The sequence below is a fragment of the Scyliorhinus canicula genome, chromosome 10 (genome assembly GCF_902713615.1).
Source record: "Scyliorhinus canicula chromosome 10, sScyCan1.1, whole genome shotgun sequence".
Lineage (NCBI taxonomy): Eukaryota > Metazoa > Chordata > Chondrichthyes > Carcharhiniformes > Scyliorhinidae > Scyliorhinus > Scyliorhinus canicula.
The window spans coordinates 123,963,163-123,990,708 of record NC_052155.1 but is presented as its reverse complement, the minus strand read 5'-3'; the positions used below and the strand labels follow the sequence as shown (position 1 = coordinate 123,990,708).

Below are 27,546 nucleotides of genomic sequence, written 5' to 3'. Positions count from 1 at the left end.
GGTAGCTGTACACAGGAGGGATCTAATTGCGTGGAGCGCGTCAGGGAGGACTTCCTACCATTGGGAAACTTGGAGCTTCCTGGACAATCACATTCGCCACTGGTTGAATGTTTATGGACGGGGGAGCAATCAAGCTGACTGCTTTGTTCTGGATGGGCCGAGCTACTTGAGTGTTATTGGAGCTGCACTTACCCAGGCAAGTGGAGAGTATTCCATTACACTACAGCCCCGGTGAATCAGCTGGCGAGCCTTCCTTTGCGACGAGAAGCCCTTGGGGCATCATTAAGAGGACCAATTAACGTTGAGTAGCGTGGCCGGGCTAGCTGGGCCAAGCGCCGGGAAACTCATGGCAGTTCTTGCTCACAACCACACTTAGAAATCTTTCCGGAGAATCACGCCCCTTATCTGAAGGCAGTACTAGTTTTCACATGTACACTGACAATACCAAGCTCCGCCTCACCACCATCTCTCTCAACTCATTCACTGTCGCTAAATTATCAGATTCCTCATCCAATATCCAGTACTGACTGAACAGAAATGTTGTAAATATTGCAAAGACTGGGGCATTGCTTTCTGTCCCCATTCCAAACTCTGTTCCCTGCCTACCAACTCTATCCTTCTCCCTGGCAATGGTCTTTTTGCAACCTTGGCAACACATTTGTTCCCAAGTTGAGCTTTCCTATTTGCATCATCACTAAGATCGCTTATTTCCACTTCCCATAACGTTGCACCTCCGTAACGTTGCTCAATGGGCCCTGTGCCAGTTCATGTGCTGCTGAAACCCTCATCCACGCCTTTGTTTTCCTTAGATTTGGCTATTCCAACAACACCCTGGCTGGTCCCCCATATTTAACTCTCCATTAACTCGAGATCATCCAAAACTCTGCTGCTGGTGTCTTAACTCACGGAAACTCCTGTATCTCCATTACCTCTCTGTGCTTGCTGACTTATATTGGCTCAGTAAACAATACCTTGAATTTAAAATACTCATCTTTTTTTCAAATCGCTTCATGATTTCTCCCTATTTCTGTAATCTCCTCAAACCCCTAAAGCCCTCTGAGATATCTCTGCTCCTCTAATTTTGGATTCTTATGTATTCCCAGTTATAACTGTTCCACCATTGGTGGCTATATCTTCCTTTTTAAAGGGCCCTCTGGAATTCCTTCCCTACTCCTCTCTGCCTTCTTACATCGCTTTGCTCTTTTAAACACTTCCTAAAACATACCTCTTTTGGTCATCTGACCTCATATTTCTTTCTGCTTTTTTTTGTCATCCTTTCTTTTATAATGCTCCTGCGAACTGACTTGGAAGTTTTATTTCATTAAAGGCACAATAAACTTATCTGTTGTTGATTGACCAGCATAAAGTTGCTGGAGGTGTAGCAAGTGGAGAAGAATGAGTTGCTTTGCAGCAGCGACTGAGAATAAAGCTATGCCTTCAAATAGGTGAGACACTAAATGCAAAGGTATTTGCATGTAAAGGAGGATATTTGTGAGAAATCATACTTGCATGCAGGCCCTCAGGTCATTCTTCAAGGATGTGTGGCAACAGACAGGCATGACTTTATGAAGGAGCAGATAATTTATGAGGTAATTTTTGCAAACATCTTGTTCATGGTTCATGTACCATGGTTCATGTTCCCGTACCAGCCCCCCCTGAACAGGCGCCGGAATGTGGTGACTAGGGGCTTTTCACAGTAACTTCATTTGAAGCCTACTTGTGACAATAAGCGATTTTCATTTCATGTGTTTCATAATATAACTTTTAATTTTAGGAATGTAACTGTTAGATTGTAGGTTATAAGGTTAAGTATATATATGGACACATCGGGCTAATAAACTGATAACCATTCCTGAAATAGATGTAATTCAAACAACACTCGAGTTTCTTACACTTAAAGGGTTGGGTCATATTGAGTTAAAAAGATAGAAAGGTAAGATCATACGTAGCAGGTGGGCTTACTTAGCTAAAGACATGGAGGCACTGGGTGGGTCACATGTTTCGTAGAGGCAGTCCACCATTGGCCGATGGCCAGATCTGCTGGTCCTATCATTGTCAATGGGATTTCCCATTGAATGCACTCCTTGTCACCATGAAACCCACAGTGGGGTGCAATGTCGACAGGACAGGAAGATCCCACCAGCTTTAACAGCCAGATGTCTGTAGTCCTTACAGAAAGAGTCCAGAGAAATGTTTTTGTTTTGGAGTTAGAGATAAATTAGATTATAAGCATTCGGTAAACCCTGAAGGGTTGTAAAACCCAATTATTTCTTCGGATAAAAGCAGACATTTTAAATGAGGGATATTTAACATAAAGGTCAGTTTGAGTAATCCCAGAGCATGCATCATAAAGAGGGTTGGAGTTTAGGAAGCTTCTCTGCTTCAATTTATCTGGTGTTTTCTAGAAAGAGGGGCGGGATTCTCCCATTGGGCGGCTAAGTGCCGACACCGGCGTTAAAACGGGAGTGTTTTACTCCGGCATCAGCGCCCGTTCCGAGACCCGATTCTCCGGGCCACAGTGGGGTAGTATGGCACTGGAGCAGCCGATCCCGGTGTGAACCCGGCGCCCGCGCATGCGTAGTTGGCCCGGCGCCAACTACACATGCGCAGTGGCCTTCTTCCCCGCGCCAGCCTCGACGGCAAATGGCGCAGGGCTACAGGAGCTGGCATGGAGGAAAGGAGGCCCCCCCCCAATAGAGAGGCCGGCCTGCCGATGGGTGGGCCCCAATCGTGGGCCAGGTCACTACGGAGGCCCCCCCGGTGTCAGAACCCCCCCCCCCCCCCCCCCCCCCCCCCACAGGCCGCCCCCGGACCCTTCAATGCCGTGGTCCCGCCAGCTCAGAGGATGTTAGAATGGCGCCGGCAGGACTCGGCTTTTTGTTGACGGTCGCTCGGCCCATCTATGCTGGAGAATCGGCGCGCCGGCCTGTGCCAGCCCGGCCGGATTGTTGGCGCATACCCCAACCAGCGCCGCGCAGACCACGCTGGCCCCAGTGCACCGATTCTCCGCTCTGCAGCTGGTGGAATTTGAATTAAGTCATAAATCCGGAATATAAAGCTAGTCTCAGAAATGGTGACCAGAACAATTACCATCGGTTGTTGTAAAAATCCAACTGGTTCATTAATGTCCTTTAGGTAAGGAAATCTGACCTAATATTTCTTTGTGCTTTTTGGTGTCATACTTTGTTTTATAATGCTCCTGCAAACTGACTTGGAAGTTTTATTTCATTAAAGGCACAATATCTGTTGTTGATTGACCAGCATGAAGTTGCTGGAGGTGTAGCAAGTGGAGAAGAATGAGTTGCTTTGCAGCAGCGACTGAGAATCGCTGCGAAGAATCGCGTCCCGGCATCAGGGCGGCGTGGTGTGATTCACGTGGCCCGCCGGCAATTCTCCGACCCGGCGGGGGGGCAGAGAATTCCGCCCGAGACTTTTACTTGTGACTTGGATTTTATGTTTGGTGCAACTCAATGAGAGAAAATATTCAAGTAAATGATAGTTAAGCCCACACTGTAAGCAGAGAAAAAGCGAATTTCATCATTCACCGCATGGAATGCGGGTAAGGCTTAATCAGAGCTGTGATTTCATGAGGGAAAAGTAACTGGAAGATAGTGGAAAAATCTACAATGGTCCTCACAAGTCTTGTGGCAAAAGAATACAACCAGCAGAGTAGACTAGAAGTATTGAGAAAGTAACCATAATAAGGGATTGAGGCATCTACAGTCAAGGCATGGTAAATGAAAGCTTTACCTCTGAAAATAGCTGGAACTGAGGAGAATTAAAGTAGTTACCAGGGTACTGTCGCATATTAATGGGTGTTCCCAACAGATGTAAATAATTTTAATGTGGAAGATGGCGGTGGACTAGTAATCCAGAGGCCCAGCTAATGCTCTGAGGATGTGGGTTCAAATTTCAAGACAGCAGCTGGTGGAATTTGAATTCAAGTCATAAATCCGGAATATAAAGCTAGTCTCAGTAATGGTGACCAGAACAACTACCATCGGTTGTTGTAAAAATACAACTGGTTAATTAACATTATTAGGTAAGGAAATCTATCTTCCTTACCTGGTCTGGCCTACATATGACTCCGGACCCACAGCAATGCGGTTTGCAGTTAACTGCCCTCAGTTCACGGGTAATCAGGGATGGGCAACAAGGGCTGGCCTTGTCAACGACATTGACATCTCATGGAAGAATAAATGAAAAAGGTTTGTGCTGCCTTCTACGGAAAAAGCTTGGGGGAAGTAAATTGGACAGCTGAGTGCGTATAACTGTATTGTTAATGGAATATTGCTTGTTAGGTCTTTTATATACAATAACATTTGTTTTTGTTTACAAATGTGAAATCTTACGGCATAGTTCTATCGGTTAAAATAAGCTGTTTGGATTTCTCTTTAAATGTTAGCCATGCCTAACAGGATCATAACATATTCTTTGTGGCTTCACCAAGTATGAAAAAGCTGTCATGACTTGCTTCAGCTTGTTTGGTGAATGTTTTCAGGCAACCCATGTAGGAAAGCTTTCAGAAACCTACAGAGGGATTAGTGGACCAGGTGACAATATGCTCTCTATGTAGAAACAGCAGCACCCAGCTGCCACACATGTGGTAGCATTTGCCAACGGCTCTATCGCCAAAACAAAGAGCAATGGGGAGAGTGGGCACCCCTGCCTCGTCCTCCGATGCAACCCAAAATATCCTGAACTCATTTGGTTCGTCCGCACACTTGGGACCGGTGCCTTGTATAGCAACCAGACCCAGTCCGCAAACCCCTGCCCGAACCCAAACCGCCTCAAAGATATTAGGCAGTACCACCCGCACTTCTCCGGATCCTTGTCGTTTTTCAATATTAGGGAGATGGAAGCCTGCAACAATGTAGCAGGGAGTTGCCCCTTCTCCCTAGCCTCGTTATAGGCCCTTACCTGTAATGATCCCAGGTCCCCCCCAAACCTTTTATAAAACTCCACCGGAAACCTTCCAGACCTGGAGCCTTCTCTGCCTGCATCGCCCCATGCTCTCCATAGCTTCCCTCAACCCAATTGGGGTCTCCAATCTCTGCACCAGCTCCTCCTCTACCTTGGGAAACTCCAGCCCTACCAGGAACTGCCGCATTCCCTCCCCCCCGGCCGGGGACTCCGACTCATATAACCTCCTGTAAAACGCTTCAAACACACCATTCACCCCTTCCAGGTCCAACACCACCCTACCCATATACTCCGTTACTGGGCCAATCTCCCTCGCCGCCTCTTGCTTTCTCAGCTGGTGGATCAGGATCCTACTCGCCTTCTCATCATACTCATATACTGTCCCTCTGGCCCTCCATAACTGCCCCACCACTTTTCCCGTGCACACTGACCCAAACTCCATCTGGAGCCCCTGCTTCTCTTTCAACAGCCCTGCCTCCAGAGATTCCGAATACCTTCTATCCAACCTCAGGATCTCTTCTACCAGCCTTACCATCTCCGCCCGCCCTGCCTTCTCCCTATGCCCCGAATTAAGATAATCTCCCTCTCTAACCAACGCTTTGAGTGCCTCCCACGGAGTGGCAGTAGTGACCTCTCCCTTATCATTTAGCTCCATGTACTCCCGGATGGCAGCCCTCACCCGCTCGCACACCTCCTTGTCTGCTAGCAGCCCCACATCCAGCCTCCACTGCAGGCGCTGGGCCCCTCCAGGTTCACTTGTAAATCCACCCAGTGCGGAGCGTGATCAGAAACCACGATCGCCGAATACTCCGAGTTAACTCCCCCCTGCAAGGAACACCTTATCCAACATGAGAAAGTCAATCTGGGAGTACACCAGTGCACGTGAGAGAAGTATGAAAATTCCTTCACCCATGGTTTCCCAAACATCCATGGATCCACCTCCTCCCATGTGCTCCATGAACCCCGTCAGCTCCTTCACCATTGTTGACACCTTCACCGACCTCAGGCTCGACCAGTCCAAGCTCGGCTCAATTTGCAAAGGTCCCCTCCCCTCACCTTCTCCAACATTTTGGCCACGTACATGCCGCCCTCTGCATCTTTGATGCCTCACGATCCTCAGGTTTTGTCTTCTGGAGCGATCCTCCACCTTCCCCTTCAGCCTCTTTTGGGTCCCTCTCATCACTCCCACCTCGGTCATCAATGAGGCCAACTGCTCCACTAGCTCCCCCACCGCCTCCTCCACTTTCTGGATCACCTGGCCATGGGACTCCAGCCACTCCTCCACTCTCTCGATCCCTGCTTTGATCGGTTCCATCACTTTGGCCAGGTCTTCCAGGGCCTCCTTCCACTGCTGACTGAACTTTACATTTCGAAACTCTACCAGCTACTCCGTTGATCACTGGCTAGACAGATCAGCCCCCCTTGCCCACTGCCCCTTGCCCTCTGGATAGAGCGCACAGAGCCCTGGCGAAGAAGCCCCGAGCGAATGAGCCGCCGCCGGCGATGGGGGTACGCTTGCACCGATTCCTGGACAAGGAACACATTTTGCGGTGGGCCAAGAAAGAACGGAGCAACAGGTGGGAGAATTGTGAGCTGTGCATTTATCAGGACCTGGGCCCGGATTTGGCCAAGAGGCAAGCTGGGTTTAATCGGGCAAGAGCAGCCCTCTTTAAGAAGGGGGTGAAGTTTGAGATGTTGTACCCAGCCCGTCTGTGGATCACACATGAGGAATGGGATTTTTACTTCGAAACACCAGACGATGTATTGACTTTCATCAAGGAGAAAAGACTGGATGTGAACTAAAGACACTGAATCCTTGGGGAGAGTATTGCAGTAGCAATTTGTTGACAATCACTTTTGTGCTGGTTTGAATAAATAGTGTTATTTGCAATAAGGGGCTGTTTCGATGGCTAAAGTTAACTTTGTCTTATTGGGAGCTGGGTGGAGGGGTATGGTTACTGTGGTTGTTTTTTCTGTGGTTGTTTTTCCACTGTTTTTTCTGATGTTTGTTCACTGGGGAATGTGATGCTTTGAATATGTTTGTCCAAATGGGGGGAGAGGGGAGAGAACAATGGGGAGACAGATTGTTTGGAGCCATGGGTGGGAGCTATCAAGTCAGCTAGGTCATCTGACTCACGGAAGGACAGTGAGGGGCGAGCAGGTGTTAAGCTGGAGCTTGATATGGGGCGGTTGGGTTTCTGGTGCTGTTGCCAGGGGGTGGGGGAGGGAATGGGTTGGAGGGGAGCTGCTTTGCTGACAGGGGAGGAACTGTTACTGGGGGACAAATTGGATGTTGGGGACAGCCAATGCCCGAGGGGGTGCTTGAGGAGGCCGGGGACACGAGCTGGAGGCTGATGGCTAGTTTGGGGGGGGGGGGGGGGCGGGGGGTTGTGGTGGTGGTGGCAGGAAGCCCCCCGACCAGTCTGATTATATGGAACGTTAGAGGGTTGAATGGGCCGGTCAAGAGTGCTCGCGTGAACGAGCCTGGGTGCCATGGTAACGGCACCGTTGCCGCTCTCCCCTAAGAGGTTTACCACGAGCCCGGTGGTGGCGGCGACCCTAAGAATCTGGGGACAGTGGAGACGGCATAGGGGGGAAACAGGGGGCTCGATGGAGGCTCCATTGGGTGGCAATCATCGGTTCATCCCGGGGAACAAGGATGGGGGATTTAGGGGGTGGCAAAGGGTGGGCATCAGTAAATTGAGGGACCTGTTTATTGGCGGGAGGTTTGCGGGCCTGGGGGAACTGGAAGATAAATTTGGGCTTCCCCAAAGGAACATGTTCAGATACTTGCAGGTAAAGGCGTTTGCTAGGCGACAGGTAGAGGGATTCCCTTTGCTGCCCTCGCGGGGGATGATGGACAAAGTGCTTTGGGGGGTGTGGGTCAGAGAGAGGAAGGTTTCTGACATCTATAAGGTAATGCAGGAGGTGGAGGAGTCGTCAGTGGAGGAGCTGAAGGCTAAATGGGAGGGGGAACTTGGGGAGCAGATAGAGGACGGGACTTGGGCGGATGCCTTGGAGAGAGTCAACTCTTCCTCTTCATGTGCGAGGCTTAGTCTCATCCAATTTAAGGTGCTGCACCGGGCCCACATGTCCGGGACTAGGATGAGTAGGTTCTTTGGGGGTGAGGACAGGTGCACCAGGTGTTCGAGGAGTCCAGCGAATCATGCCCATATGTTCTGGGCATGCCCGGCACTGGAAGAATTCTGGAAGGGGGTGGCGGGGACGGTGTCGAGGGTGGTTGGATCCAGGGTCAAACCAGGGTGGGGACTCGCGATTTTCGGAGTTGCGGTGGAGCCGGGAGTGCAGGAGGCGAAAGAGGCCGGTGTCCTGGCCTTTGCGTCCCTAGTAGCCCAGCAGAGGATCTTGCTGCAGTGGAAGGATGCGAGGCCCCCAAGTGTGGAGACCTGGGTCAATGACATGGCGGGATTTATACAGTTGGAAAGGGTCAAATTTGCTCTGAGAGGATCAGTACAAGGGTTCTATAAACTGTTGGGTTGTTCATTGAGGAGGTGCGAAGGTTCATGATTGTTGTCATTACTGTTATCGTTGGTATTTTAGTATGGTTTGATGTTGTTGTATAAATTCAAAATTTTGCAATAAAATTATTGTTTAAAAAAAGAGTGCTCGCGTGTTTGCGCATTTGAGGGGGCTGAAGGTGGACGTGGCAATGTTACAAGAGACACACCTAAAGGCTATAGACTAGACCAGATTGAGAAAGGGGTGGGTTAGCCATGTATTCCACTCAGGGCTGGACTCAAAGACCAGGGGTGTAGGCAGTGAGAATCGTGTCAGACACGGGAGGTAGGTACATAATAGTGAGTGGAGGGGGTGCGGGTGGTACTCGTGAATGTATATGCTCCGAATTGGGACGATGTGCAATTCATGAGGAGGAGTTAGGTAAGATAGAAGGCTTACAGTCACATAACTTGATCATGGGGAGAGATTTTAATAGTCATTGATCTGGAATTGGACCAGTCAAAATCCAGGACAAGAAGGGTGCCAGCCAGCGTCAAAGGAATTGAAGGGTTTTATGGAACAGATGGGGGGAGTAGACCCATGGAGGTTTGCACGGCCAAGGGCGAAGGAGTTTTCTTTTTTCTCCCATGTCCACAAGGTATACTCTCGCATCGACTTTTTTGTTCTGAGCAGGGCTCTAATACCGGAGGTGGTGGATACTGAGTACTCGGCAATCACAGTGTTGGATCACATTGGGTGGATCTATGGGTTAGTTTGGATAGAGGACAATGCCCGTTATGGAGGCTGGATGTGGAGTTGTTAGTAGACTAAGCAATCTGTGGGCAGGTGAACAAGTCCATCCAAAACTACCTGGAAACAAATGATACATGGGAGGTCTCTGCAGCAACGGTTTGGGAAGCTTTGAAGGCAGTGGTCAGAGGCAAATTAATCTCGATATGGGCCCACAGAGAAAAGGTGGAACGGGCTGAGAGGGATAGGTTAGTTGAGGAGATACTCCAGGTGGACAGGAGATACTCAGAGGCCCCAGACGTGGGGCGACTGAGGGAGCGGCGGAGGTTACAGGTGGAGTCAGAGCTGTTGACTACAGGGAAAGCGATGGAACAGCTGAGAAAGGCAAGGGTGGTGATTTATGAGTATGGGGAAAAGGCAAGCAGAATGTTAGTGCACCAGCTCAGAAAAAGGGAGGCTGCCGCCAGGGAGATGGGGGAGTAAAGAGTAGAGATAGGATTACAGTCCTGGACCCAGTGTGGGTGAATGAGGTGTTTAAGGACTTTTACAGAAAATTATATGAATCGGAACCCCCCGGCTGGGGTGGAGGGGATGAGGCAGTTTTTGGTCAGTTGAGGTGCCCGAGGGTGGATGAGGATCTGGTGTAAGGGCTGGGAGCCCCAATTAAAATTGTGGAAATAATTGAGGGGCTGGAGGGCATGCAGTTGGGCTAGGCCCCGGGGCCGGATGGCTACCCAGTGGAATTCTACAAGACGTTTTCAGAGATATTGAGCCCACTGCTGGTGAGGATAATTAATGAAGCAAGAGAGATGGGAGTCCTCCCGCCAATAATGTCACAGGCCTCGATTTCATAGATCCTGAAATGGGAGAAGGATCCGGAGCAATGTGGGTCATACAGGTCAATTTCTCTACTGAATGTGGACGCCAAACTGCTGGTTAAGATACTGGCCACAAGGACAGACGACTGTGTTCCGGGAGTGATAGGGGAAGACCAGACGGGATTTGTAAAGGGCCGGCAACTCACGGTCAATGTTCGAAGGCTTCTAAATGTTATTATGATGCCCTCAGGAGGAGGGGAGATGGAGGTGGTGGTAGCGATGGATGCGGAGGAGGGGAGATGGAGGTGGTGGTAGCAATGGATGTGGAGAAGGTTTTTGATCGGGTGGAGTGGTATTACCTGTGGAAGGTGCTGGGAAGGTTTGTATTTGGTGAAGGCTTCATTGACTGGGCGTGGTTGCTCTATCAGGCACCAGTAGTGAGTGTGCGTACGAAAGTGTAGAGGCTGGCTCTGAAGTAAGTCGATTAAATTGATGGAACCATCAATTCACCAGACACGTGTTTCCAATATGAATCTAGGCTTTAATCAACTTACTTCAGAGCCAGCCTGTTACCCGTTGATGAACTCTTAGTGAACTCAGGCTGACTCTGGACAAGGGTATTTATACAGCAGCACTAGGGGAAGGAGTCGTGGGCAGAGCCAAGGGTGGAGCCCAGTACAAGTTCATGAGTACTCCCAGTGCTACTCCCCCTAGTGGTTAGATAACGCTACTACGATTACTGTTCGCGATCCAGGCAAGAGAGTAGGAGAAGAGACTGGGAGAGCTGCCGTTTAGAATGGTAGGAAGGAGCTTTTGATATCTGGGAATCCAGGTGGCCCGGGAATGGGAGGCACTGCACAAGTTAAACCTATCCGGGCTGGTAGAACAAATGAAAGAGGACTTTAAGAGATGGGACATGCTCCCACTATCACTGGCGGGGAGGGTACAGACGAAAATGATGGTTCTCCCCAGATTTCTGTTTGTCTTTCAGTGCCTCCCCATTTTCATTCCGAGGGTCTTTTTCAAGCTGGTGAATAAGTTTATTTTGGGCTTTGTGTGGGCGGGTAAAACCCCGCGAGTGCGGACAGTGTTACTCGAGCGCAGTTGGGGGGAGGGTGGGTTGGCGCTGCTGAACGTTTACAATTACTACTGGGCGGCTAATATAGCCATGATTAGGAAGTAGGTAATGGGGGAGGGGTCGGTGTGGGAGCGGATGGAGGCGGCGTCATATAAAGACACAAGGTTGGGAGCACTGATAATGGCACCTCTCCCGTTCTCGCCGGCCCGGTACTCCACAAGTCCAGTGGTGGTGGCGGCTCTGAGAATCTGGGGGCAGTGGAGGAGATATAAGAGAGTTGAGGGAGCATTGGTTTGGGCCCTGATTTATAATAATCATCGGTTTGTGCCGGGTAGGCTGGATGGTGGGTTCTGGGGATGGCAAAGGGCAGGAATTAGGAGGATGGGGGATCTATTTATAGACAGGAGTTTTCCTAGCTTGAAAGCCTTGGAGGATAAATTTGAATTGTCAGCAGGGAATGGGTTTAGGTATCAGCAGGTGCGAGACGATTGAAAAGGCAGGTTCTGGCCTTCCTGCTGCTGGCGCCACGGGGGATACAGGACAGTGTAGTCTCCAGTACCTGGGTGGGAGAGGGGAATGTATCAGATATTTACCAGGAACTTTTGGAATCGGAGGTAACTGCGGTGGAGGAGCTTAAGGGCAAGTGGGAAGACGAGCTAGGAGGAGAGATAGAGAGGGGTCTGTGGATGGATGCCCTAAGCAGGATTAACACGTCCTCATCATGTGCCAGGCTTAGCCTGATACAATTCAAGGTAGTCACCGGGCACACATGACGGTGGCCCGGATGAGCAAGTTTTTTGGGGTAGAGGATAGGTGTGCGAGGTGCGCGGGGAGCCCAGCATATCATTGTCCACATGTTTTCGGCATGCCCGAAGCTTAGAGGGTTTTGGCAGGGTTTTGCTCAGGCAATGTCTACGGTACTCAAAACATGGCTGGTGCCGAGTCCGGAGGTGCCGATCTTTGGAGTGTCGGAAGAGCCGGGGGTTCAGGGAATGAAAGAGGCCGACGTCTTGGCCTTTGCCTCCCTGGCAGTCCGGAGACGGATCATATTAATGTGGAAGGACTCGAAGCACCCCGAGTGCAGAGATCTGGGTGAGTGACATGGCTGGGTTTCTCAGTCTCGAGAAAATAAAGTTCGCCTTAAGAGGGTCAATGGTAGGGTTCACCTGGAGGTGGCAGCCGTTCGTTGACTTTCTCGGGGAAAGTTAAAATGTCAGCAGAAGCAGAATTCCAAAAGTAGTGGGGGGGCAGGCAGTTTTTTTTTCTTATTTTGTGGTGGTGGGGGGGGGGGGGGGGGGTGAAGATTGGGATGGGATGGAAATGCTTTTTGTACCATGTTTATGTCGCTGTTACTGTTATTTTTATAAAAACTTGCAAATACCCTAATTGAAATATATTTTTTTTTAAAGTATATTTTTATTTTTACCCACTTTTCATCTTTGCATCTGTATTTTAGTTGATAATTTAATCACTTTGTTCTAAATAAGTTTCAGCAGCAGTCTTTGTAAATAAACTAACCTTTATCTTAAGACTTAAACTTGTCTGTTGTGTTATTTTCAAATTGAACCACTCAAATTAAAAAGGGGTCTTACGCATACAGAGGCACATTTGTAGCTCACAAACCATTTTGAGGAAGTATCTTTTATGCGTCTGTTTTCCTCACATGAGCTTGCATCAATTGATGATGTAATTTACTTCATGCCTGAAGGTAATAATTAGCTGTTCCCCGGTTGGCACTGGGGTAGTGGCAGCACTGGATAAATTACCTACACCACATGGACTGGAGCAGTTCAAGAAGACACCTCACTACCACCTTCTCAAGCGCAATTAGGATGGGCAATAAATGCTGGCCTTGCCAGCAATTCTCACTTCCCAAGTTAAATTAAATTACAGCGCTAAAGGTCCTCGATTTGTTTCCTGGTCTATACTGATGTAATACTCAGGCCTCTTCGAAGGTATTTTATTAGAACCAGCAGTAAATTGATTACATTGTCCAAGGTTACAGGTGAGCACTTACTTATATATTGTAGGGAAGCTAATGATGTGGAGAATTCCATATGATTAGAATTCTGTAAAAAGGCTTTAGATAATGTCACAGGACATGACTGCAAAACTTGAGCGATTTCTTCAAATCATCTTAAATCTTCCACATTAACTGTGACTCATGCTCACTTTCTGCTCTATTACTCTGGTTTTAATACAAATCAAGTGTCTTAATTATAGTTAAGAGTGGTATTGTGATTACATTGATTGAAGAACAAAGGAGCCTCTTCTGAGTTCCTCATTGCAGAATAAAAATTATGCAGGGATTGTAATTCATCTTTATTCTGTTTTTGTACAGGAAGCAATTACCTTATAACTATACTCAATGTCTTGGTCAGTCTCATTAAATCCATTCTGCCTCTAGCCTCTCTCATATTGTCCCTCTCTTTTGTGATCAGGTTTGTTCCCTCATTTCCTGTTCCAGCTCAGCATTTGACTTTGCTACTGTGTCCACCAGATCCCATTTCCCCCTACTGAAGACATCTTTCTTAAATCAGATTTGAGTATAACTGAACTATCTTTTCAAGAATTTGATTTAGTGTCCAGCCCTCTCATCATGCCACACAGAAGGAATCATTGCATAAATAGTCTGTGAATCAAATCATGACATCACTGGCTGAAACTGAGGCTTTACAGAAAACTGGGATGAGACCAGCTTGTTTTTTTCAGAGATTATATTTCTTGCACTGATTACATGGGGGATAATGAATGCCTCAGTGAATTACAAGGTAGTAATCCAATCAAAAGATTTTTCATGCAGCACGTGGATTAACAACATGGTTTTTAACAGAACAGCAGAATTTAAAGAAAAATACATTGGATACATGTAGGGCATGTTTAGCATTAAAAGATTTATCCTTGGATTTACATTAGGTATTATTGTACCTATATTGCAGTTTTTCAAGAATAAAGTAACACTGCAGTATGTTTCTGTTTGATAGAAATGAGATGCAGAACCCATAGATATGTAAAATGTTTTTAATGCATGGTCTGCAATGTTGCAGGCTTATTTTGTATTAAAATTCAATCACAGGGCAGCATGTGGCGCAGTGGTTAGCACTGGGACTGCAGCGCTGAGGACCCGGGTTCGAATCTTGGCCCTGGGTCACTGTCCGTGTGGAGTTTGCACATTCTCCCCATGTCTGCGTGGTTTCACCCCCACAACCCAAAGATGTGCAGGTTAGGTGGATTGGCCACGCTAAATTGACCCTTAATTGGAAAAATAAATAAATAATTGGGTATTCTAAATTTATAAAAGAAAAATTCAAATCATTGTGATATATGTTCTTACAGTAACTTGAAACTTCTTTAGGTCCTGCAATTCATGGTATCTTCAGACACAGACATGTAATAAATGACCAAATTTGCATATACATAAAAATCAATCCACTGCATGCTGTAAGGGTATATCCGGCTTTGCAGGTGTTGCTTATTCAAATGATCTCAACCCAGTCTTATCCAAGACTGGTTTTTCAACCTTGGCAAGGGCAGGCAGAGATTCCTCTCCACTGGACTTATGCTGCCAGAGAGCTGTAATAGAAATTTCCAAACATGTGATGTGTATCATCTGTTATTTACAACTAACTGGTTATCAGTTTGAAGTGTCACTGCTGGAAAAATTTTGGAAATCAAGCAAACTTAGCCATAACATATGGGTCCGTTTAATATGTGAATCAGCTTATTGTGCCATACATAACTAAGTGGAGAACTTGTATGACCCTGTATGAAGATTAAAATAATCATTGGTCCTCAAAGAGATACTTTTCCCAAGTCACATGGTCCAACCTAGTGTCAATCCCTGTATCTACTCTTGCGTACTCCCCAACCCAAGCACAATGGGCGAAATTCTCCCAAAACGGGAGAAATCGTCAAACTGCCGTAAAACCCGGGCGGGTTTTACGGCATCGCGCCCCTTCCCGACGGGGGACCGATTCTGGTCCCCCGTCGGGGCTAGCAGCCCGACGTCGGAGGCTCCGACAAGTCGGGCTTAACGAAAATCGTTAAGCCCGCTTGTCGGATTTAGCGCCGGCTGACGCGTCATATGACGTCAGCCGCGCATGCGCAGGTGGGAAGAATCCACCCGCGCATGCGCGGGTGACGTCATCGCGTTTTTGCGCGAAACCCGCGCATGCGCGGTCCGGGTTGCCCCTCAGCCGCCCCGCGTATTGATACTGCGGGGCGGCGGAAGGACAAATAGTGCGCGGGCATCGGGCCCGCTGCCCGCGATCGGTGGGCACCGATCGCGGGCCCATGGCACCCTTGGCACGGCCAATCGGTGCCATGGTTATTTTTTTCCAGGTGGTCACGACGTTTTTACGAACGGCAGGACCAGGTGTGTTTGCCGTTCGTAAAAAGGTCGTAAAGGGCTGGGACTTCGGCCCTTCTAACAGCTGTGAATCGCTGCCGGCCCGTAAAAAAACGGCGGCAGCGATTCGTGTCGGGATTTCGGCGGGGGGGGCGGGAGAATAGCGGGAGGGCGTCAAAAAAGTCGGGAAGGCCCTCCCGCTATTCTCCCACCCGTCGTGGGGGGGGGGGAATTTCGCCCATTGTTTTTCCGCCTCCAACAGCAACAGCGGCTCAATGGGTCAGTGTTTGAATGCAATGCAGCAAGCCAGACTCAGACGCCCAGCCAGTTGTGCGTCACTTCCGCCAGGGCCGAGCCGTCTCCAGGAAGTCGGGGCGGACCTGTTGCTATGGTGACCGCCCTGCCCGCTTCAGTTGCCCGCAAACCCCACACGGCGGAGGGTCAAAATCCCGAGTGAAATGGCTGGTCGGCAGCAGCTGGAGTATGGAAGCGCCGGTAACTAGAAATATATTGGGAATAATTGATTGCACTTTTACCCACCGCTGCCCCTCCATCTCAAAGATGTGTTGTTTAACCTGGGAACAAAATATATAGTCATGTTTGGTGCTTTAAAAAAATTGAATCAGTGCCTCCATCGGAGGCAACTAAACTTAAAGCAAGTTCCAAAATATCACCGTGTAACATTAGAATTCTGCCTTCTTCCTAGAGAAAATGAGAAGCTCCAGTGGAAAATCATTGAAGAGGAGCATCCTTGCACCTAATTTAAGGTAGAAGTTCAGATCAAGTGAGAATATATGTTGAGAGTACTGTAAATGTAAATCAGTGTTTTTAGCTCCTCACTTCTGAAAGCACTAACAGCTCTTCAGCCAGGCTGGCCTCCCCTCCTTGCACCCTCCATAAACTTGAGCTGATCCAAAACTTTGCTGACTGTATTCTGTGACTCGCGGGATTCCAGTTCACACACCATTGACCGACACAGGCTCCTGGTTGAACAATATCTCGTTTTCAGATTACTCCATGGCCTCACCCATTTGTACCTGGGTAAAATCCTGCAGGTGCTGGAAATCTGAAATAAAAGTAGGAAATAGACTAGCTGATCAGGAAACATTTGTAGAGTTAAAGTTACTGGGTGGGATTTTCATGCAGGAGGCGTGAATGTCAAGTTGGGAAACTTCACAATACCGGAAATCTTTATCCTTTTAAAGGCCCTCACCGGTTGTCTTTTAATTCTGGGGTAGTAGGGACAGAGTAGAGTGGGGCAGTGGTAGTGCGGGTGGGAAGATGGTGAGGTGGTTAAGATGGATGCCTACTTCCATTTACTGTGACATCAGTTCAGTTGTAATGATGAATGTCTGATCCTCAAACTCTCTTGCCCCGGGCAGCACGGTGGCCTAGTGGTTAGCACAACCGCCTCACGGCGCTGAGGTCCCAGGTTCGATCCCGGCTCTGGATCACTGTCCGTGTGGAGTTTGCATATTCTCCCCGTGTCTGCGTGGGCTTCGCCCCCACAATCCAAAAATGTGTAGAGTAGGTGGATTGGCCACGCTAAATTGCCCCTTAATTGGAAAAAATAATTGGGTAATCTAAAATTTTTTTTTTTTTAAACTCTCTTGTCCCACCCACCCCTCATGCCCCCTACAACCCCCCCCCCCCCCCATATCTACTCCTAACCCCCCCCCCTATCTCCTCCTAACCCCACACCCTTTTCATGCCCCTCCATTTCACGCTACCCCCAAGCCTCTTCCATGGCCACATAGCCATTCTGGTTATGGACAGACCTCAGGAGCCATGTAATACGATGGGAAGGCTTTGAAATGGACATTTCAAACTAAAAGAAATTTCCAGACCCAGAGAAAAAATGTAAATCCCCTAAAGTGACCATTTAGTTTAAACGAAGAAACATAAATCACTAACCACATCAAGGACACATAATCCTTTAATAACTTTCAATAATCAAAATTTGCACATAACCCCATGCTGAAATAAGTAGTTCTTTAACTTTTGAAACCCAGCCAAGCATTCATTAATAGACACAGCTGTCAAAAACAAAGTTCCAATAGAACCCAGTGAAACTACATAAACTAATGTATTCTTTTTGTTTTCAAAGCAAATAGCCCATCAATTCAATAGTTTTGGGGGCAGCACGGTGGCACAGTGGTTAGCATTGCTGCCTACGGCGCTGAGGACCCGGGTTCGAATCCCGGCCCTGGGTCACTGTCCGTGTGGAGTTTGCACGTTCTCCCCGTGCCTGCGTGGGTTTCACCCCCACAACCCAAAGATGTGCAGGTTAGGTGGATTGGCCACGCTGAATTGCCCCTTAATTGGAAAAAAATAATTGGATATGCTAAATTTATTTAAAAAAAAATAAAATTCAATAGTTTCGTAGCGGGTGGCTTTTTTTTGTTTCAGACTTCGGAATTATGGTTCTCCTTAGTTGATAACAGGTGAAATGCTCTGCCTTGTGACGCTACAAGCTTGAACCATGATCAGGCGGCAAATCGAATGTCCGGCCAAAATCAAGGACTGCGCGCAGCCTTGCTGGTGGTGATGACGAGGTTTGTGGCCCGCGCTGGCGGTGGCATGCAAAACCAGCATTTGCATGCATTTAAATGTGATTAGCGGGTTGGACATTCTGCTCTGCTCTTTCGCAATGCTCTGCTCCTCGAAGGCTGAAGTTTCGCGGACGTGAATTACTACAAGTGTTTACAAATATGCACTGGGTGCCATGGCTGCGGAGGGAAAGCGGGTGGCTAAAACAAATGTTGAAAACTGTTGCTTGCTGGGAGATGCAGCCTGGTTCAGACCGCCATTGCTGCAGTCTGTCATTTAAACACACCCCTTTGGTGCTACTTACTGGCTCCTAGCTGCTCACCATGCTGAGTGCTGCCTATGTCCTCTCTGGTCATCTGGGAGTGCACCCAGGCTGCAGGCAGCCCCCTGGACAACCTCGTACCCCAGCTGTATCATCAAGAGCCAAGCTCAATCAGGATCCCACCAGGTGTTTGCACTCCTCAGAAGCACTGCTCCATTGCAGAGGAAGCAGGGGATTAGCAGAGCTCACCTCAACCAGAGGACATCTGCACTACGACCTTTGGAACCCTCCCTGGTTCTCTTTTCCCCCCTCAGGGCAGAGAACTCACCAGTGACCCCCCCCCCTCTCAGGATCACCAGTTGTCGTCTCCTGGTGGCACTGGCAATACTGACTGCCTCTGTCAGCACCTCCCAGGCAGTGATCAGGAGGGCAGGCTTGAGTCTGTGGCCCATGCTGCATAAGAGGAGGTCTCTCCACTCCTCATTGGCATGGAGCTCTCGGACTCCTCTCGTCAGGAGTGGGTGGCAGGTCTTCTCTGAGTCGGGGCAGGTCTTCCTGGTGGCTGCAGTGAGTGTGTGATAAGTAGAGCGCTTAAAAACAGTTCCAACTCCCCATGTTTGTGTGGGCTTAACTCCCACATCCCAAAAGATGTGTAGGGTAGGTGGATTGGCCATGCTAAATTGCCCCTTAATTGGAAAAAAATGAATTGGGTACTCTAAATTTATTTTTTAAAAAACAGTTCCAGCTGCCAGGCTTTTTGGTGCTAACTACAGCCTCCGCAGTTAGAGCGCCCACTGGGCAGGGAATTGCTTGGAAACGTGAATAGTGATTGCCGTACTCACTGACCCATCCCTCCCAATGACCACATATCCATCGTCCCGCAGGTCCAGCAGCTGATGGCTTCGGCCTATCCTGGCAAGGCCCCCTCACCTTAGAAGAGAGCTCCGAGGATGCAACTGTTATAGTCGCAGCACAGGTGTCATCCCCACCCTCCACCAGTGCAGATACACACACCTCGGTGAAAAATGTTATTGGTCAGGCTTCTAGGGTACAATCTGGTGAGCACCACACTGCTGCTGATGTACATCTGGTGGAGGCAGGAACCACCAGGCAAGACAGCAGTCGGAGGCCTGCTGGACCCCTGGATTCAGCTGGGTCCCAACGTGATGCTGAGCCTCTGGAGCAGAGTTACCCGGGGCTGATGGGGACGATAGGGATCAACCTGAACGTTCAGAGGAAAATGTCAGCGTCACTCCAGCACTTTCGGATATGGAGTACTGAACAGCACATTAAACAACTCTTTGCACAAAAATTATGATGCCTCTGTCACTTTTGTCTGCAATGCTGGCTGAACCCCGGACCCTTTGCCTGTCTCTCCATGCAACCTCCCCCTCCCAGTGGCACCCAACCACTTTCCATCCGTGGTCATGTCCTGGGAGCTGTTCCCTGGGCATTCGGATGTTGCCTGCTGCGTGTGTGGTGTTGACTCCCACACAGTGTCCAGGCATCAAGGTGCAACCAGAATGCTAGGCGATGACTCCCACATGCTATATGGCCCGCCCACCCACGGGAACCTACTTGTGTCAAGTGCCAGGGTGCCCACACTCGAGGGGAAGGGCCAGGTGGCCACCCTGTACTGACCCTCATTGCCCCCCCTCCCCACCGGCCCGGGTGCCATCCCGCCTAGTCCATGTTCGTGTGGACCAGCACTGATTAGCGCCCGGCTGCAGTCTCCCTGGGGAGACCGGAGAATTGAGGGAGGCCGTGTATCCTGGGTTTAAGACCTGCTTCAGGGAGCGCTGTTTGGTCATGCCCCTTTTGAACGCAGTTCTGAATCTGATGCTTCGCCGGATTTGGGGGAATCCCGCGAGAGAGCTGACTCGAGATTCACTGGCTGGATTGTGCTCTCACTCGAGTGCAATGCGGCCAAAGAATTGCGTCTTCCAAACAGAGAATTTCAACCAACTTGTCAGAACTGTCATGAACCATATCAGGCGCTTGATTCCATAAAAAAGCTTGGAGGCCTACTTCCACAATAGAGTTGGCAAGGGCAATCGTGCTGTGTGAGGGTCGGCTACCTGCATCTCATCCCGGCTGATACAAGAACGTCATTATGTTCTGGTAAGAATGTTTGATATTCTAGTCTGGTTTGTTTTTTTTTAAATGTTTTTATTCTCCATTTTCACATTTTCCTCCAGAATTTACACCCCACCCCCAAACAGTAAACGGTAACAAATACAAAGTCAATCCCCTTAACAATAACAACGATCCCATCCTCCCACCACCCCAAACAACAGCCCACCTGCCAATATATGCATCCAATAAAACAAACCCTACCACGATGGAAACAAAAAACAAAGGAGAAAAAGAAAAAAGGACCCCCATGGTCACCATAGAGTCCACTCCCCTGTCCAACCTCTGAAAGAGTACCGTATGTGATACCCAAGAGTTGTAAACCCCCCTCCCCCTCACCCCCCTCCAACTCCTCCCGCCCACTGCCTCTTATAAAATTCTTCCCCCCAACCTCGGTTCCTTCCCCCAACTTTCCACTCCGGCTAGACCACTTGGACCCTGTTCTGCCAGGCTCCGATGGCCGCAGCCCCTCCCCCCACCTCACTCCCGTTCACTGGCCGGTTTAAACCGACCAGCGCAGAGGCCCCCGCCCGGGTCCCTTTCCCCCTTGCCCGGCCGTAGGCAAGCCCAGAAATCCCCTTTTGGCATACACACACCCCGCATATCCCCCTACACCCCAAAGAGCCCTCACTTCGAGTGCAAGTCCCATCACTTCCCTTGTCCAAATATATACACCATTGGCTCCTTTAGCCCATACACCCGGACGCAGTGAAACAAAAAAGAAGAGACAAAAAAGAAGAAAATACAGTCCTGAGGTTACTTCGGCACAGGGCCATTTCTCAATTTCTCAGTTCCGCCACAGTCCTTCTGCCTTCGCAAACTCCTCCGCTGCTTCCGCCGTTCCAAAATAAAAGACCTTGAGCTTATAAGTCACCCTCAGCTTCGCTGGATATACAATGCCACACTGCTCCTTGCTGATGTACAGTGCCCTCTTCACCCGATTGAAAGCAGCCCACCTCCTCGCCAGCTCCACCATAAAGTCCTGGTATACACGTATACCAGCTCCAGCCCACTGCACCACCCGCTTCTGCTTGGCCCAGCACAGGACCCTCTCCTTCACACAGTACCAACAGAAGCACAAAGTCACTACCCCTGGCGGCTCACCCGCCTTTGGTACAGGCCTCCCCGACCGATGAGCCTGATCCAGTTCATATCGGGAGGGATCCTCCCCCTGCCCCAATAGCTTCGCCAGCATAGCGGCAAAATACTCCGTCGCCCACGGCCCTTCAACTCCTTCGGGCAGCCCCACAATCCTCAAATTCTGTCGCCTGGACCTGTTTTCCAGGTCTTCCAATTTTCCTCGCAGATCCTTGTTCACCTTCCGCATCTCCTTCCCCATCGAGGTAAGTTGATCACTGTGCTGCGCCACCGTCTCCTCCACTACCTTCAGCGCCTCCCCTTGCGCCCGCACCTCCGCCACTGCACTCGCCACCGCCGTCGTCACCGGGGAAATCGCCTCCTCCACCAGCACACTCAAAACCTCCCTCATCTCCTTCCTCATCACCTCCAGGTGTTTTGTAAACTGCCTTTCGAATTCTGCAGCCATCACCGTGGTTATTTCTTCAGCCTTCAGCAATGAGGCCTCCACCGGTGCTCCAGGCTCCTTTTTCCCTGGTGACCCCGTGGTGACCTCTCCTCTCCCCAACGGGCCCTCAGCTGCTTTTTTAACGGCCCTTTTCTTACCGACCTGTGACATCTTCTTCTGCTGTGCCTCCTCTGCCCCTTCTCCATGCCTTTGACGCCTCCGTGGACCCTGGGACCGGGCTTAAAGCCCCGAAAATGCCGTTCCCGATCGAGAGCCCTCCGTTGCGCGGCCGCCTCCCGCCCGCCGTCACCGGAAATCCCGTCTGGTTCGTTCTTTGAACAGTTTAAAATCTCTCCCTTTTTTGCCATTCCATTTAGATCAGATCTTATTTAATTTTTTTTTGAGCTTGGTAAAAGCTTCTGTGTTTTGAATTTTTGCTTTTTTTCTCATTTTGAGTCTGCCCGTAACTTATTATATCACGGTTAAGCTTTGAACTTGTCTGTATTCTGTGATTCCACCATGAGTGATATGGTTAACTTTAGCAGAGTCAGGGCTGTGCACTTCAGTGTTAGCTGCTGTTAACCCTTTAGAATCATTCTGGTATCTAAATTCTTTCTGGGGGGGTGTTTTGATTTCAGAATTTGATGGATCTTTTTTTTACCTCTTTTAACTCATTTGACTTGGCTTCAGCCCTTTTAATACCCAAGTGACTTATCTCAAGCTCTTTGAATATGTGGGGCATCCTGCTCACTTGACCTACTTGTGGATTTCCCTGGCATCTGATTAATTTTCAGTGTTTTTTTTTTGGAGCCGTTTTATCCTTCTTGGGTTCTGTCGCCTCTGTTGGCACCTGTATCCTTTCCAGATGTCTGCACCCCTGCAGAATCCTGCTGGAACTATTCAGTTTGTTCAGCCTTATTGAACTTAACGAATTTTGGAGGTAACACCTTCCAGCCTGCAAGGTCATTTCCTGGTAAAAGGTAGGCCCCTGCCTGGGCACGTATGAGATTGTACTGTCATCAGCCCAGGAATGAGTTCAATCTTTAAGTGAATTTTCACCAATGGTATGTTAGAGATCTTCACAAGTTAGTCATTTTTTCATCAACCTGGAATATTTCCTGCTTCTCTGCGGGTAATCTTCAATTCTCCCCACTACCAATGTCTGTAAACAACCCATAGCTCAGCGAATGTTCATTTTTCTTTCCCAGTTCTTTGCAACCACCAGGGGCCATTTCCCTTTACTCACAAATTTTTGATAGGTTCTGTGACTTCCTTCATATTTGCACAAAGGGTCGTGATTTTAGCGACCAGAGAAACAGGCTGCATTGGAATGCTGCCTGTGGCTTTCTTCGTATTCCAGCATTGTTCTTTTATATAGCTTGGTTTGCCACAATTTGGCCTTAAAATCTGTAATATCAGAATTACATGTTCGTGACAGTAGTCTGTATAGTCTTGGATACAAGATTAAAATTAAGAGATAGAGAATTGTGAGACTTAGGCTTTTTGTTTGGGGCAGAAACTATAAGCAACATTCAAAATACATTTGAAAGATGAATTAATGAAAAAATGGTATCGGGAACCAGGACAGCTAAATGTGTGATTAGGATATTTTTCTCACACGGGCAACTGCTGACACTGGCTGGTTGGGCCAAATGGCCTATTTCTGTTTTGTAGCTTTTATATATTTTAAGGTGAGGTGCCATGGTCTGTTATAATGTGCAGTTACTACTCAAATCAGCATAAACAAAAAACTGAAATGGCACCTTCAAATAGAGCATATTATTACACTGGGCAGTGCCTTCATCTGCTACACTACTGTGGAAGATGTAGGTCATGTGAAACCAAAAACAATAGTGTTGTAACTTGTGAAATACTAAATATAAATAAAAATCCGTTCAAACAGATTAATTATTTCCCATACAATGTATTAAATGTGCTCTCTGCAAAAATAAACTCTTAGTTTTAGCAAGATTTGCAAAATGTTCACATAGTGCTAAAAGCCAGATTTGTGTTTCTTTCAGTCTCTGAGCAGCAATTTCATAGTACTTGTTTATGTTGCAGTAATTTAATAAGAAACAATCATTGATTTAGAAGGAATCCTATCTGAGCAACTTCTTGAGTTTCTTTGACGTTGTTAATAGATAAAGTAGGTAACAGCCATTACTTTAATTTAAATCTTTCTCATTCTGAGTGTCATAGACCTCTCTTATATGAGCCAACTGCAATTATCCTTAAGGGCCAGGCTGGGAAGTTGGAATTGCAGCTTCTCCCGCCCCTAGAGAAGAATGATTAAAAAACACGCCATATAAGGCAAAAAAAACCCCAGACAAGCTATTTGTGTGAAAAAGCAAAATATTGCAGATGCTGAAATCTGAAACAAAAGCATAGATAGCTGTAACTGCCCCGCAGGTCTGGCAGCGTCCATGTGAAAAGAAAACAGAGTCCTCATGACCCTTCATCAGAACTAAAGAGAGGAAATGTGTTATATATAAGAGTGATATGGAACAGGGACAGTGGGAGCAGGAAGAGATTGGAACAAAGATGCAAGTAAACTTCAGAACAAGCGGCAGATAGCCCAACGGGGGAGGGGGAGAGAGGTTTTTGCATAGGAACAAAAAAATGTTTGGGATATTTAAAAAATGGTAAAGCTGGGGGAGAAAGGTCACAGGTTAAAGTTGTTGAATTCAGTGTTAAGTCCTGAGGGAATAACATGCCTAATCGGAAGATGAGGTGCTGCTCCAGAAGTTTGTGTTAGGTTTCACTGGAGCATTGCAGCAGGCCGAGGATGGACATGTGGGCATGAGGGCAAGATACTGAGTTGAAATATCAAGCAACAGGAAGTTTCATGTCTGCGGGCTGAGTGAAGGTGTTCCACAAAGCAGTCAACCAGTTTCCGTTTAGTCTCCCCCATGTGGAGGAGACTGCTTTGGAAGTAGTGGATACAGTGGGACCATTTAAAGGAGTGCCCATTTAACCCCCAGGAGGAGGAAACGTCGGTTAAGGAAACTGTGAGACATGTCAGAAGCGCCATTTTCAAAGGTGGCATCATCAGAACAGATGTGATGGAGGTGGAGAAACTGGGAGAATGGGATTGAGTCCTTACAGGAAACAGGGTGTGAGGAGCATAGTCAAGGTAGCTGTGGGAGTCAGTAGGCTTGTAATACATACTGGTGGTCAGTCTATCATCGGAAATGGAAACATCGGGGGCAATAAATGGAAGGAAAACGTCGGAGATGGACCACGCGAGGTGAATGGGGGATGGGAATTGGAAGTAAAATCAATCATTTTTTCCAGGTCCAGACAAGAATATGAGGCAGGCATCAATGTAGTCATCGATGCAACAGAAAGAGTTGTTTGAGCAAGGCTGAGTAAGATTGGAACAAGAAGTGTTCCACATAACCCACAAAAAGATAGGCATAACTGGGACCCATGCAGATACCCAAAGTCACACCTTTAACTTGCAGGATGTGAGACAAGTTATAGGAGAAATTGTTGAGTGACAGGACAAGTTCAGCCAGTCAGAGGAGAGTGGTTAGGGATTGTTCAGGCCGCCGCTCAAGGAAGAAGTGGAGCACCCACAGACCTGCCAAGTAGGTGCTGAAGGTGGAGATTGATTGGATAACCATAGTGAAGAGGAGGCAGTTAGGCCAAGGGACTGGAAATTGTTGATATGATGTAGGGCATCAGATAAATCAAGTATGTAGGTGGGAAGAGACTGGACAAGAAGAGGGAAAATGGATTCAAGATAGGAAGAAATAAGTTTCTTGGAGCAGGGACAGGCTGATACGATTGGCCTACCAGTGCAGCTCTGTGGACTTTGGCAAGGAGGTAGAAGTGGGCTGTGTGGGGTTGGGGGACTGCGGTTGGAAGCTATGGAGGGAAGATCACCAGAGGAAAAGAGGTCAGTGACAATTCTGGAAAAATGTTTGGTGGTGGGGGGTCATGGTCCAGGGGGTGGTAGTAGTAAGTTGATGCTTAGCCTCTGTGAGGTAGATTTAATCACGCCAGACAAAAATGGCAGCTCCCATGTCAGGAGGTTTGATCACAAGGTCAGGGTTGGAGGGAGAGAGGTTGGAGTGGGTCAGTAGGGCAGAGAAATTGAAACAGCCGATGTCATGCCAACAGTTCTCAATGAAAAGATCAAGAGCAGGTAAGAGGCCAAAGGGTAGGACCCAGGTAGAGGGAGAACACTGGGCGGAAGTGAAAGGATCTGTTGAACAGGGAGATGACTCCTGCCCAAAGAAGCGAGCATGGAGATGGAAGCAATGGAAGAGACTTTTGCATCCTGACGAACCCGAAAATCATTGAGGTAAGGGCGCAAGAGGATAAAATTGAGATCTTTGTTTAACACACAATATTCAACATCAGAGAGGGGCAGGTTGGAGGGTATAATGAATACATGACAATGGATGGGATTAGAAGAAGGAATAGGGTCAGAATAACAGGTAAGTGTGGGGGGCCCTGGGTGGGTGTTGGCATCAGTAAGTGGTTGGAGCTTGTGTTCCTTAATACCTGACAGAAAGAGAAAATGCTTCTTGTTCAGGTGTCCGATGAAATGAAGAATAAAATGGAACTGAGGAGGAGGACAGCTTTGAGAGGTGGTGCTGGAGAGAGAAAGGTTGAGTATGCTCATATGGCGGTGTATGGCACTGAGTGTAGATCTCAGAATGTGGTGAGAACAGCAGTCTGAAGAGCATTGTATACCCTGGAGATACCTTTAAACCTGGGTGGATTCAAAACATGAAGGGTGGAAGTTCAGTTGGAATCTATGTGGGGTGAGTCAGAGATGGAGACAGTTGCTGAGGATGGAAATGTGGCTATTGAAGTGAGTTTTGGTTAACAACATGATGGAATTGGAAAGCAATGAAAATAAACATGTTAAAAGAGACGGATGGAAAGTGTGTATGTGGTATTGATGTGTTGAAGAATTGAAGACCTTGGCCTTGGTTTCGATGTAGGTTCGGGAAAACGCTATGTGTCACTTTTGCAGCTTCTGAACACACACCCAACATATCCATGATATGGGACTTTTGTTTTGACATAAGATCTAAGTTTATAGTGCAGTTTACGAGCCACAATGTAGTGCGGGAGGAGTCTGCATGCAGAGGTTGGCAGGTTATACACAGCAAGCCAGCTCACAACATTGTTTAAAGGCTTCGTAAATCTCACTCTCCAACCCACCAAATTCTTTACCACATCAATGCCCCTTCAGGTTGCCCATGCACAATGTCCATGTGCCCTCAGATCTGCCATACCATCTTCTTGACCCCTCCCATCCACCATGCCACCTCCATGCACTCCTGTCTTTATATCCTCAAATGCCATTCACACAATTTCCACTATGTGCAGTTTTTGGGAGCCTTGCAATAGTAATTGTAATTATTTTAAGTACAGCTGTTAAAAATTAAACCTGTGAGTATGTAATAAAACTCTAATTCAAAGGTCTGTCATTGATATTGCAGGAATATACTTACCCATTGGAACAAACTTAATCCTTTACATGGCTATTAAGTTGCATTAATGAACTATGTACTCTGAAATCTAGTCAAACGCTAAGTATGTCATTACAGCTTCATAAAATTGTCAGTCATTTCCCTGAACAGCTGTGTCAACAGAACTGAGTACTCCTGTAATCTTGAAACTCAGCTCAGCATTCATAATGGCCAAAGCTGTCAAAACATTATTGTAACCTCCAGAGTC

General features: G+C 48.0%; 1 protein-coding gene across 3 annotated transcripts in view; it reads left to right on the top strand.

The window, feature by feature from the left end:
- The first annotated feature begins 15,707 nt into the window (after positions 1-15,707).
- The window catches only part of LOC119972645 (early endosome antigen 1-like), a 99,622-nt gene continuing 87,783 nt past the window's right edge, over positions 15,708-27,546 (top strand). For 2 of the 3 annotated variants that reach the window (XM_038809680.1, XM_038809682.1), the window contains exons 1-2: positions 15,708-15,871; positions 16,083-16,143. In XM_038809680.1, the coding sequence (XP_038665608.1) occupies positions 15,835-15,871; positions 16,083-16,143 (98 nt within the window). In that variant the 5' untranslated portion in view covers positions 15,708-15,834. The remainder of the gene's footprint in view (positions 15,872-16,082; positions 16,144-27,546) is intronic. The other variant, XM_038809679.1, reaches the window with a different exon arrangement.